Source organism: Dreissena polymorpha, chromosome 8 (genome assembly GCF_020536995.1).
Source record: "Dreissena polymorpha isolate Duluth1 chromosome 8, UMN_Dpol_1.0, whole genome shotgun sequence".
In the NCBI taxonomy this organism is placed as follows: domain Eukaryota; kingdom Metazoa; phylum Mollusca; class Bivalvia; order Myida; family Dreissenidae; genus Dreissena; species Dreissena polymorpha.
The window spans coordinates 46,026,352-46,040,966 of record NC_068362.1 but is presented as its reverse complement, the minus strand read 5'-3'; the positions used below and the strand labels follow the sequence as shown (position 1 = coordinate 46,040,966).

At 34.5% G+C, this 14,615-nt stretch overlaps 1 protein-coding gene across 1 annotated transcript; it reads left to right on the top strand.

Moving 5' to 3' along the window:
- The first annotated feature begins 6,089 nt into the window (after positions 1–6,089).
- On the top strand, positions 6,090–7,466 carry LOC127840942 (venom protein 164-like). The gene is made up of 3 exons (XM_052369408.1): positions 6,090–6,230; positions 6,769–6,843; positions 7,220–7,466. The coding sequence occupies exons 1-3, from the start codon at positions 6,192–6,194 to the stop codon at positions 7,391–7,393; spliced, it is 288 nt and encodes a 95-aa protein (XP_052225368.1). The 5' UTR covers positions 6,090–6,191; the 3' UTR covers positions 7,394–7,466.
- Positions 7,467–14,615: the final 7,149 nt, after the last annotated feature.

Here is a 14,615-nt window from a genome sequence, read left to right as displayed (position 1 = left end):
CAGTTGAATATGGTTCGCATTTATAACAATGGTATTGGTTGTATATGAGGTGCAAAAATTGAATTTGGCTTGCAATTAGTATGACTGTAATTTACGCTTCCAGTTTTTTTATCTTGTAAAAGTGGAATATGGCCTGCAATTATAGTGAGATTTGACATAGTTGCATCTTGGTACCCACAGTAAGGCAAATATATTATCAAATACGATTTAATTGTGCAAATAAAGAACAAAAATACATTTTTTTATCGAGATAGGACAATATGAGCGGGCAATGAAGATGAATTTGGCGTTGCAGCCCATGTTGATCATTTCAAATAAAATCTTTCGGTTTCGAACATATGGATCTTATTGGGGACCCAACAAATCCCTCGGAACAAGCAAATGTAATATGCACTTGTGTAAAATTAAAGTTTTACTATTGACAAGATATTTTAGGTCGTGGTAATTTGAAGGAAAATACATAACCCCGTGGATTTAGGTCAAGTTTATTTGTGACACGCGTAAATTATGCGGGAAAAGCCATTATTCACTTAGTTCCGAATAACAACTATTGTCTGCACACGTGTTAAAATTTGGCCACGGCCTTCCACAAATGACCTATCTAGTGCAATTCCTGTATAAATGGAACATACACGTTGTTCTCCACTTAGTATCGATAAGAACAATCTACGTACAGCATGGATAAAATAGATTTCTTTGTTTTGTGCATACTTTCGGTAGGTAAACAAATGTAATCATATTTGGGAATCCATGTATATAGAAAGACATCAATTTGTAATTCTTTACTAAAATAATGGTGTTTAAGGCATGAAGAAACGAATATTGATTTTTTGGCATGTTTACGGTACCGAGTTTATGTAAAATGTAAAACATGTGACATTGTATTGTATTATTTTGCATAAACTATTATAAACTTGAAAAATGAAACTATCTGTATAATGTTAAAACTGAGCATGAAACTTCCCGTCCTTGTCCCGAGGATAGGAATGGTAAAGAAATATTAAAATGTGACACTTCACATCAAATGTCACCATCATGTGTTCACTTAGAGTTTGATGCATATCCAATACGGTGTAAAGTTCTAGTTATTGTGCTATATTTTTAAGCCGTATAATAGCACTTTAAATTACCCATACATAAGAACTAGACGTATTGCTGAACAGTTATTGGCAGTGTTTGTCGATAACCATAATATATTCACTTATTTTCCATATGTTCATGTTATTTTTGTGTTAATAGACGGCGTTCTGCGATGAAGTGTGCATCCCCGGAAATGACACCACCTGTCCGACGGGACACTGCTGTTTAAAGCACGTAAGGTTGCACATGAATTAAAACCAAAAGCCTTTTTATACCACAATTACTGAAGCTTAATAAAATCAAAGCGCCAATGACTACACGTGCTCACTATCAGGGCCAAACAAACCTTCTTCGCAACGGGCCTCTTTTTCTTCCTTTTAACCAAAAAGGCCCTTTTCCCTACATACATTTCTTTAAAATCATGCATTTTTCTCGAAATTTCCAATCTACCTCAGCATTTTTCATTCCCCAAAGCCATGAAATTGTGTCTTTTTTCCCCGAAAAAAAGGCTGTGGCCCTTTCCCTAAAGTTGGTGTTTTGGCCCTGACTTTTGCGTAACATTTATGCCATCGCAGTCTTTTCGATATATTAATTTTTTATAACAAAATGAATAAAACGGAGTCGGATGAAAAATGTTTTTTCGTGATACTTAATGGTGTAGAATAACTTAGAGATATACCCGAATAAACATAGAAGTAGCCTATATTATTATTAAGAATTTTGTTTGGTTAAGAATAATAAACATAGTAATTTTAAATCTATACACCATAAGCAAATGAAACCAACACATTTAACAGTTGTATGTGTATATTTATATAGAGCCCCTCGGCGTACACCCCTTTATACCCGGGACTTAAGCCCTCGTTCGAGATCTCTTGCGTGCCCTTCAGACAGCGCGGGGAGTTCTGTTACCCTTTCCAAAACCGCGAGATTTGTCTGTGCGATTCCAGCCTCATATGCGCGACCAACGGCGGCTGGTATGGGCATTGTGTTTGATCGGGAAATAAAGATTTAAAAATGATTAATAAATTACAAACACTAGTAATACACATATTTGATGATTTATTTTTTTATGAAAGAAAATGGAAGGAGAAATTTGAAGAGAGAGGTAGCAACAGAAGAGTAAGCGATTACGAGGAGATAAAGAAAGGATATGCATAAAAAATAGATATGCAGATGAAGTTATAGAGAGGTATATAAAAAGAAAGACTACACGCACCATGTACCGATGGCAGAGGTCTCTTGAGCAGCGCCATAATAATTGGACTGAGTTGTAAACTTTGTGGAAGACGTTGCATGAAACGCACATGTATATGTGTGTACCAGATTGTTTTGTAGTGCAACATGATTTTTCAATATCGCCATATGTAGTCTTTTTCTTTAAGGTACTTAATTTGACTCTGAGTCAATCGATTTGTATTTAAATATTACGCTTATACAGCTCAATAGTAATTCAGTCAAGTTTTCTAAACTTTGTCGTAATGGTAGACGTTATTTTGTCAGTGGTAATTAATATTTGAAATGTTGCAAAAACTTTGTGTGTAAAACATATACAGTGTTGGGAAATTAGTTCAACAATATGGCATGTTTAAAGTTGACAGGATACGTTATCATATAAATTCTCAATGGGGTTTACACACGGGTTGGACAGAATGTAAACACACAATTAAGAACTTCCTTTTTGCAAATATCTCATGTTTTTGAAAAACATTTGCCAAAATATTTAGTACACAAAAGACAGTTTGTCTTGCCGTTTGTGCCGATATCTTTAGATTTAAGAATAAATCCAAAATTACATGTTGCGTGCTGCATAACCGTGTAGATGAATGCTGTACACACCGAATTTTTGGCCGAGAACACATGCTTCTTTAACCCATTTATGCCCAGTGGACTCTCCCATCCTTGTAAATTGGATCAATTTATTTCCAAAATTAGGGATGTCTAGTATATTTATTTCTATATTTAGAATATTACTTACTATAATTCCTTTAAGCAAACAGCGTAGACCCAGATGAGACGCCGCATCATGTGGCGTCTCATCTGGGTCTACGCTGTTTGCAATGTCCTTTTTTCAGGACGCTAGGCATGAATGGGTTAATTAAATAATTCTGATTTATGTCACATTACAATCAGCCGCATAAACACTTTTGTTATGCACTAGTTAAAATTCTTAAAATATTGTTTAATTAAGTTATTTGAAAAAAACAAACACTTACAGGTTTATGTACATCAATAAAAGTTAAATTGTGAACCCCACAAAATCACGTGATCCTACACACAGATGTTTATATGAAATCAAAACAAGATTTGATGTCATGTATGTCGATCTCCACGCAGAATTGTCGTTCCATGCTATCACATACAATCTCTGCCATCACAAGAAAAGCCTAGCAGATTTGGTAGGATTTGTTTAAAGTATTCTATTATGAAAAGTAGTATAATTTTGTTTTATATTTTGAAAATGGTGTATACGTGTAGGTTCGTGAGAAAAATATTTTTGCCTAGAATAATAAAGAGAACATAACCACGGTGAATTTATTGTACCACGTGGCTTGGCTATGTTCACGTGATTGAATATGAAGGCAGAGATTTGATCCATATATGCTGGTTCAAGTCAAATCTCTGCGCGGAAGTTGAAATAAATTAGCTAGTTGGGTAACCTCTTTGTCACTTCCGGTTTGAACAAAATGTCGCACAAAGTGTAAACACTACATTCGGCTAAATATTCGCTGAAAGCAATGCTTTTAGTAAAATTATGGCTTGGAGATGCCTCAACACATTGTAATCTCCAAAACCTTTTGAATGTTTCAGTTTGTTTTTAATTCTATGTCTGTGTATCTGAATCTAGTTATAATTATTGAAAATATGGTAACGTTTCTCTTCGTTATTTGTTAAAGACAAAACTGGTTATTGCACAAGATGAGTTCAATTCCCTTTTAGAATAATAATTTAGAATATATTTTTCATATAAACCAAAAATATGATGAAATAGATAATGCACCGTGCTTTCTTCAATTTAAGTCAACATCTCTTTTGTGTAAATCAAAGTTGAAAATTCCCACGCTTATTTTGTAGACAGACGGACGGACGTACGGACCGACTGACGGACAGGCGGACGGACGGACTGACAGACAGACGGACGGACGGACGTACAGACGGACAGATAGACAGACAGACAGACAGACAGACAGACAGACAGACAGACAAATTTTATTTTTTGTTTAAACCATGTAAAAGGTCTATACATATACAATGGTATTCGTCTTCTAAATCAAAGTAATTATAATATAAAAATAACGTTCATTTCGTGAAATGTTGTTCTGAGCATATTAACCGGTCTGGAGTCTCAATGGTTGTGCAGAAACTTGTAATCTTACAAAAAAATAAGCGCATAAGTCTAGAAAGAAAGTCCGAATATATTTCATATTCAAAAGAGGTTTTAAAAACTTTATACATATTCTGTACTGTTGTTTATTTTACCACACCATTCTTGTTTAAAACCGTCAACATGTCTTAATTTGAACTCGCTTGTAAAACTTTTTACTTGCACAATGTTTGGATTTTCAAAAACATAACGAAATCCATGTTCTTTACCTTAGTAATCCAATTTGTAAAACCTTTATTACAACAATTTAAGGCTTGTTTGTAGACAATTTGCCTTATGATATTTTAATTGTTGAATTTTTAACCAATATTTTATAACTTAAGCAAACTTGTTTGCGTATAATTGATTTCTACGTATATCTCCGTAGACAGCTACATTACATTACAGGTATTTACTTTAACATGTAGTAATCTTTTACAAAATTTTAAATCTATGCGTTCAATATCATCTGACTTAGTGAAGTCCCTTACTTTTGAAGCATAATTTTATACAGACCCCACAAACGACTGGCAGAATATTTGAGGTTTTATGCCGCGGTCATTACATTATAATAATCATGTATTCATGGGTTAATTTAAAACTTCCAGTATAATCCATAACTGTTCCTTAATAATTAAAGCTGTCAAAAACTTCAATATCATTCCAATTGTATGCCCATATTTTCGTTTTCTTTTAATGCACTCCCTTCAGAAATATCATTACATGTATTTTGTGTTTTTTTTCTGTGTAAACATTCACCAGGAATTTTAATATATGTACCCAAAACGAATTGCAATAAAAATTTAAGTTATCTAAATGTGATTGAAGTTCAGCAGGTGACTTGCCTAAAATAGCCATGTCATCGACAAATAATGGTCAAATTAACACAATATGATCTATAGTCAAACCAGAGTTAATTTTATCTTTTAAGTTAAGTTCAAGGTCTTCAACAAATAAGGAAAAATAAATCTGCGACATTTCATCCTCTTGTCTCAGTCCAACTAATATCCACGCAGAGTTGTCGCTCCATGCTCTCACATAAACTCTCTGCCATCACAAGAAAATTCTACCAGATTTTGAAGTATTATTTTATGAAAAGTAGTATCATTTTTCTTTTATATTGAAAAAAGTGTATACCAGTAAGTTTAGGTTCATAATAAAAAAAAAAGTTCAATACCTAAATAAAAAAAGATAAAATAACGGTAAAATTATTGTACCTCGTGGCTAAGCTATCATCACGTGTTTGGTTATGAAGGCAGGAATTTGATCAAGCTATGCTGGTTCCAGTCAAATCTCTGCGCGGAGATTGCAGTCCAACAGCATAATTTCTTAGTGGAATCACAAAATTACAGCTCCCACAAAGAAAATACGCAGCGAATAAGTCGATATATAGAGAGAATATTAATGCGTCAATAACGCTTATGACTTTCTTGCTTATGTGGAAGGATAGTGAGTGACATTTAAACAATTAAAGAATTAATACAGGGGACCACATTCAGAACTCACAAAATCTCGGTACAAACAAATTGTGTCTCAAATATAATTGCATATTGACAAAATTGGCGGAAAAAACAGTGTTCCCGAGTTCCGAATAACAACTATTTTCTGTGCAAGAGTACAAATGCGGGAACGACCTTTCACAAATGTTCTAGTTCTAGAACTGTTCTAGTTCAGTGTAGATATAAATGGAACAGACGCGTTGCTCTTCAGTCAGTATCGATAAGAACCAGCTACATGCAAGAAGACCATGGAGAAGACCATTTTCGTCTGTGTATGCATACTTGCGGTAAGCAAATAAATGTTATATAATCTACATACATTCATGTATATAGAATGACTTCAAATAATAAATGTAGACGTTTCATAGAATGGTAGTGATCTGACGACAAGAATATTAACTTTTAAAAATGTTTGAGATACCGAATGTATTTATGATGAAAAGCATATGTTTAATTCATTGTTTTTCCCAGCATTAACTACATTTGATCGTTTTATGAACTGAAACAAATGTTACTATTTGTATAAAGTGAATATTTGACATTAAAGAAATATTTTAATGTGAAACTTCGCTTCAAATGCCATCACAATTTGTTATATTTTTTTTTATATATCTTTTAATAATTCAAGTTATTATTAAATTATTTATTTGCAGCATATTTTAGCACATTTGCAATATATACAAACAAGAACTTGTAAACTTGCTTGACAGTTATTTTAACGACTTTTTTTGGTCTCAAATCCACTTAGTATTTATTAAGTGTTTGTCATTCATCCTAATTCAGCCTGTTATAATCCACTAGTTCATGGTATTATTGTGTCAATAGACGGCGCTGTGCAATGAAGTATGCAGCCCTGGAGATGACTCAACCTGTCCGGCGGGGCATTGCTGTGTAAGGGAGGTAAGGCAACACATTAATTTTAACCAAACATAAATTGTATACCTCAACATTAATAGATTAAGATAATCAAAGCGCCGAAGGCACAAGAGTTGTTCGCTATTCCGTATCATTGGTCACAGTAGTCTTTTCAAAATTTACGGTTTATAGAAAAAAAATAATAAAGCATGACTGATTCAAATATTTTCCCATGCTGTTCAAATGATGAATAAGCATTAAGAGATATACTCGAAAATACATTAGAGTTATATATGTTAATATTTTGAATTATTTATAATAAATATGAATACACTGGGTTATTTTAAATTTCTTTAACTATAAGCATAACCAAACCAACGCATTGTACAGATTTTACAGTTGTATGAGTGTATTGTTCTAGAGCCTTGTATACATCCCTGAATACACGGGACCTAGGCCCCCATTCCAGATCTCGTGTCGACCCTTCCGACAGCGCGGGGAGTTCTGTTACCATAGCACCACCGACGAAATGTGTCCGTGTGACGTCGGTCTCACGTGCGCGACCAACGGCGGATTCTTTGGACATTGTGCTTGATTGGAAATGAAAATGCCATAATTATAAAAAAAATACAAACAAAAGCTTTGATAATCATGGTTAATTCATTTTTATGTAAGGAAAGAAAAGTAGAAGAGGAAGATGAAAGGGAGATAACGAGGCTATAGAGACGGTATTTCAGAAGTATCTTAAGTTTAATTTTATTTTTATCCTTAAGTTGGGAATTTTTCTTAAGTGTTTCATTTCATACTGCAATAGTTAGGCATCGAAAATTACATCAAAATAACATCCTTATGTCAATGTCATTTGAGGAATACAAAAAAATGCATGTCTTTATCAAGTAAAGAAATAAAAAAACATTGTAATTTTGAACTTAAGTGAACATATTTAGGAAATGACATAAGATGATTCTGGAATACGACCCTAGAGGTATGAGATAATAGACTCTAAAAGAGGGAGAGAGTTATATGATTATAAAGACTACCTCGACCAGTAATATTAGATGATAAAATGATAGTCTTAGGTCCATGGTAAGTGGACGATCTTATTAATATATGATAAATACGTAGCATGAAGCAAACCTATATATGTGTGAAGCATTGCTACATTTATCGAGTGCACTGGGATTTTTACACGTTGTCATCGGCCCCCTTATACTTGTAAATTGGGTTACGGGAATAATTCGAGATAAGAGGAGACGACCCGTTCTAGAGACGTCCCTGTGTCTTTTAGCTCCCTGTGGGAAGCACTATGTACCACTGGCGCTACCGTCTCACGCGAGATACGAACTAGTTGTAGGAGTAGCGGGGGATCTAACCTGCTACCCATGTGCTCTGCTTACAGTGTGTTACCACTAAACCAAGGATTCTCTGAACACACATACATCAAAATGAAAGTCCAAATTTACCGTTAAGCTTTTTAACTTTTGCAACGTTGTCAAAATAAATTATTCTTTGTTAAAATGTATAGTTCTTATGGAAATGGTCATGCCATTTTAAACTGGGTTATCGAGAATATGTGTTTCATTTCCTTTTCTTACATCCTTACATTGCCATTTTGTTGAAACCCTATTAGGTCGCTGCATACGACTTTTATTTATGATACATTGATCTCGTTGTCGTTGCCATGAACTTTTGTCTTAGAATTACCTCAATTGTGTTCTTTTTTATTAATAGTGTGCATTTATACACAACTAATATTTGTTTGATTTCATATTAATAGAACGAAATTGAATTGTTTTAAACATTACACGCGCGAGGTGATTTTATATTATAACAGACAAGTCAAATTTACGCTTACGATATTATTAAAATGGATTCCACAGAAGTATATATGTAATACATACGTTTGTTTCAACATTTAGCAAATAAATTACCAAAAGCATAACAACGTCTACCATAACAACAAGGTTAAGCAAACTGTACGGAATTCCCTCGTGAACTCTACCAGAATAATGTTGCAATACAACTGGATTGCCTCAGAGCCAACTCAAGTACCTTAAAGAGAAGGGACTATTTAAACAAACTTTAGTTTCCAATGCTGTTTTCCATTTTGAAATTTACTGAAACATTTGGGCAAGGAAATTGTGCATCTGTACTCATACCACTTAAATGTTCATTATAAGTAAATTATTATTATTATATGACGTCAACAAATTTGAGTATGTCAACTACTTAAGACTTTTTCTGGGAAAACCGAGCTAAATGCTTATGCGTAGAGTGTCGTCCCAGATTAGCCTGCGCAGTCCGCACATGTTATCCAGGGACGATACTTTCCGCAGCGGAAACTGTCGTCCAAATCAAGCCTGTAAGTAACATTAATCACCTGACTATGCTTGTCACATCAGTCACGGTATTGTGCAGTCGAATTTTCTTCTGCAGTTTACTTGATTTCCTCGATCAATTCTCAATTTAATGGGTGCACTAATTTAATATCTAAACAGCTGTAAATAAATTTATTATTGTGATCAGACTTCTAAAAAAGGGATTTCTTCGTTTTTCCGCATGGGTGGGCGTCAAATCGATTTTTTTTGGCACCAAAGGTCCTGCTTTGACACATAAGTAACAAAACAAAATAGAATTGAAGCACTTAAATATAAGTTTGCTGTAGTTACCGATATCTTTAAGAGCTCTATAAACTATCGGTGAGCTAAACAGTATTTGTATTTCTTTTTTATTTTCTCTTCAATTCTGCATTTATATAAATTTATTTGCAGAATGAACGCAATTGTGTATTTTGGAATCATATATTGGTGGTCTGAATGTTGTGACATGTTGCATTTCTCGAAGGTTTTATACATTCGGGCGGCCCCATATTTGGACTTATTTCTCACCCTGCCCCATTAAACAAGTGTTTACTTATTTATTGTCTCTGCGCTCTCGAAAACAAGCTTTACTCTTTCTCATGTTTTATTCCGCATACATGCAATACTGTGTTATAAACCATACACCAAATTGCTAACTCGGCAAATGTGCATTGTAAAATAACATCGTACTTAAATCGCCTGTTATAATCAAGGGGCAGTCAAAAAGATTGTTCGTATCACATTGTTTAAACGTTTATACAAACGTGTAAGCAAATACAAGTTTAAAATATTTTATGTCTAAAAACGACAATATTTAAATGGGAATTGGTAATTTAATCAATTAAATACCGTAAAATATTTCAGTTGTATAGATAAAAAGCTTAAGCGACGCACTTAATATAAAAATGTGTTTAGAATAAGTTAGTTTGCCCGAAAACAATGTCAAATAAAAGCAAAACGATGTATTCATGTTATTAACTTCAAAATAAATTGATTTTGATTGTTAAAACATCTTACAGCATTGATAAACACAGTTTACTTATATACCAGAGACAATGCGCTGTCTCAAATATTAAAGTGTTGGAATTTGCATAAAACAGACGTGTCATTAAATTCAATATCGACGGGCCTCACCGATGTCTGCGTACGTATGTAAAATTAGAATGAAGTTCATCCAACATGCAAAGTTACAAACAATGACAAACATATGATTTTTTTACTTAAAAAAATACTAACATAAAAGCAATCTGCAGTACATGGAAAGTATCATGTATTCTTAATAAGTGTCCATATGATGTTAAATTAAATTTTTAAACGAAACAAAAGTTAACTAACACAATTTAACAAAACACAACAACCATAAGTTTTCTAGTCACTCACTAGATCTAAATTATTCGAATTCATTTAGTTCGAACATTCTTAAAAACGCAATTACTTTGTAAAAGAAATTATACTATTTATGTTTTATGTTATGTCATGTTTTATATGAGAGAAAAAAATATACACACTAAAATCTAACATCAAAATATTAATAGCAAAATAATATATAAAGAAACAAAATATCATTGTCAATGCACCCATTTTAAAGACGCAACGATTGGCCTCAAACAGATATAGTATAGTATTACTGAGAATTCGTCTAATATCGTAAGGTTATATTTTCCGATTGAATTACGAGTCAAGAAAATGAAACGGCAGCATAAATTAGCGCAGTTTGACAAAAATAAAGAAAACATTCAAATACTTTTTTCGATATGTACATTTATTTCAAAAACTTAAATATTCACTATATGACATTGTATTCTTACATCCTGTTTTAACACAAATGCCTCAGTACTTTATGATTAAGCGCAGAATCCATAGTAAAGATTTATTATCCCCACGCTTTTAAAAGCGTTGAGATATTGTATTGATCTCCGCGTTCGGTCCGTCCGTCCTGGCCACTTTCTTCTCCTACACTATTAGCACTAGAACCTTGAAACTTACACACATGGTGGCTATGAGCATATGTGCGACGGTGCACTATTTGGAATTTTGATCTTACCCTTGGGTCAAAAGTTATAGTGTATAATGAGGACATTTTCATTCATTTTACTAACAATATGCGACGCACATGCTACTAACTTTTCGTACCCAAAATTGTCGTACCCACATACACAATTGTGGTGATGTAGATACAATTAAATGTATGCTTTTATATCCATCCTCTTCAAAAGCATCGTCACACCAGTACTGCCAGTACTTTGATTCTTATTTGTCATTGATTATCCCCACGCTCTGAAATGGAGCGGGGGGATTATGTGATTATCTCCGCCGTCTGTCCGTTCGTTCGTCCTGGCCACTATCTCATGATACACTATTAGCACTAGAACCGTGAAACTTAAACACATGGTAGCTATGAGCATATGTGCGACAGTGCACTATTTGGAATTATGATCTGGCCACTGGGTCAAAAGTTTTGGGGGTTTGGATGTGGCCGGGTCAGAGATTTTCACTAATTTTTTTAGGTTATTTAACTTATTTTACATTAACTTCTTCATTTCTACACCGTTTAACTTCATATTGATTCTGATCATCTCTGATGAAAATACGGTCAATCTCAACTATGCATGGCCCCATTACCAAACCTGGGGCGCCCCGCCCACATAGTCCACGACTACCCAAAATTTTGTCTCAACATTACTTCTTCATTTATTCACCAATTGACATCAAATTAATACTGAACATCTCTTGGCCCCGCCTACATATGCCACACCCACCCAAAATTGCCTTTTACTATAACTTCTTCATTTCTACACCGATTCACTTTTAATTGATACTGAACTTCACTTATGGCAATACGGTCAATCTCAACTATGCATGGTCCCATTACCAACCCTGGGGAGCCCCGCCCACAAAGACCACGCCAACCCATTTTTGACGATGCTGCTTCAGTTATCATACCATGAAAAAATTCTTCACAATGGCGACCTATGTAAAAGACCGAGCTAAAAGATTGAGATAGCTTGATTTTTCTAATCGGCATACCTCGCTGATTATCATTGATGACATTCTCGTAGCAGAGTTCCATGCCAACCCATTTTTGACGATGCTGCTTTAGCGAAGCAGCACGTCTAAGTTATCATACCATGTAAAATTCTACACAATGGCGACCTATGTAAAAGACCGAGTCAGTCCGATTGAGATAGCTCGATTTTTCTAATCGGCATACCTCGCTGATTATCATTGATGACATTCTCGTAGCAGAGAGAGTTGTCGTTCGTGCCTCAACATACATCAATGGCTGCGCCCATGAGAGAATGTTGGCACGCGTTTCAAAACTTTCTTACAACAATAATCGGCTTGTTTGGTCATTTAGAAACTGTCGTTTAGGATCTTTGAGTTATTTATTCACTAAATCTCCGCTTATGACAACAATGGATGGAATTCGAAGGATATATTCGATGTGAATGAAGGACTTTCTGGATCTTGACAGCTTGACACGGCAAAACTGGCATAATGGTATTTTTAGTTATCAATTTAAGTCACATTTTGCTTCATTAAAATTGTATTCGAGCATTTTGCGACTTATTGAATGACTATGATACCCGATATCAACATATCATAGGGCATTTGCAGATCACCAAGATTTCCTGAAATTAAACATTGACTACATACTCTTTACTGGTGTGTACTCTTTCTTCTAAAGACTTTCTAGTTTAGTACTTTATATCATTTTAAAGTTAAATGAACTGTGGCACAGTAAATGAGACATTAAGGCGATTGTGGCCAGTTTGGATCCAGATCAGCCTGCGTTCGCTTGAAAGCCGTTTGCTTAAAGCAGTTTTCTGACAACAACAACTAGTTTAATTGGATACTGATTGGACTAGGCTTTTCCTGTGACTTGGCTCAAATAATAGAATTGTCATTAATCAAATGATCTTATTTCGAACATTAATCTAGTGTTTTTTTCTGGTCCTTCGCGATCAATGACTCCAGCACTTTCCTGTTGAGAATTGAATGCTGCTTAAGGCGATGCTAGGGGGCGTGAGAAATGTTGCACCTTCCAGTATCGCTCGATTGGTCATTGTCGGCTCAGGTACTACTTACATGTACCCCGGGTACTCTTAAGTATACTTACATGTACCCCGGGAGCGGTAAATATACAAAAACGTACCCGGGAAATTTAACGCTAAATCGGTCGTTTTCGGCTATTTTTTTTATTAATTATTTATTGACATTACATACTCAAAAAGCATGTTGATGCAGTATTTTTTTTTAAAGAGAAGTTTGTTTAAGATAATCGGTTTCGCGTTTTACGACATCGGATTTGGTGCGGGAATACAACTAGGGTACAGTCTAATATCGACCGAGTACGTTAACGTATATTTACCGTACCCGGGGTATATGTAAGTATATTAAAGCGTACCCGGGTACATGTAAGTAGTACCCGAGTCAAAAATGACCAATCGAGCTCCATTATCTCTCATGAACCGAATCAATAAAACCGAGTCGGCAATATTTGACTTAATGTTTGGTTTGGTTGCTCTCGAGGGATCGCAAAATTTCAGAATCTCCTAAAAGCCTAGTGGTAGAGTGTCGACTTTGATTGCAGGAGGTTGCGCTGCGGGTTTCATCAACAGAAGCGACATTGAAAACTAGCCAAGTTTGTTATCTTAAAGGCTGCTTAACCTGATATACTAAGATAATGTGAATTTTCTCTTACATGATGGTCATCAGTTATATTAAATAAAAACTCACAGCAGTAGTAAACAATTGGACAATAATGAATGAACGCATATATCATTTGTCTTTGACACTTTGATTTTGACATGGCCTAGATTTAAATATGTGACTTTAACACCAAATATTGCTGCTTCTTCCTGTATTTGCGCGATGATGATCTGAAATATTAACTTCATGACGCTATATTCTTAAATCTTTTTCTATAAAGAAGGAATGTAGTTGACACTTGTTCGTAGTTTCATTTCATCGTTCCTCAAAAAGTTGTAACTCTCTTGCTCTGGTATCTTTCCTACCATTGAGTAATTAAATGGTAATTAAATTGAATGCGTTTTATTCCCTTTAATTATTGTTTAATTTAAGTTACAATGCCATGAGGTTTAATTTTATTTACACTTAAATGTATCATGCATATTTCTGAGCCAAGTGTGAGGTTGAGCGCTCTAAAACCGGTTTAAACCCCCAATGCTTTGCATTGACCGTTCCAAGGCGGTTACCCCAGCTTTATTCTTATATGTGTTTATGTTGTTTTGTATTGTGCTGTTTTGTGCCGTTTTGTACTGTTTTGGCAATTGGTCACTTGCCTTAAATAAAGGACTAACTAATTGTATATAATAAGAATTCAATACTGCTCCAGCAGTTTCACTTCTTTATATTGAAATAACCAGCACCCATGTAACAGAGCTAAAGTTTAAATGTACCATTGAAGATCACCTAAATTGAGATTTGCAATAA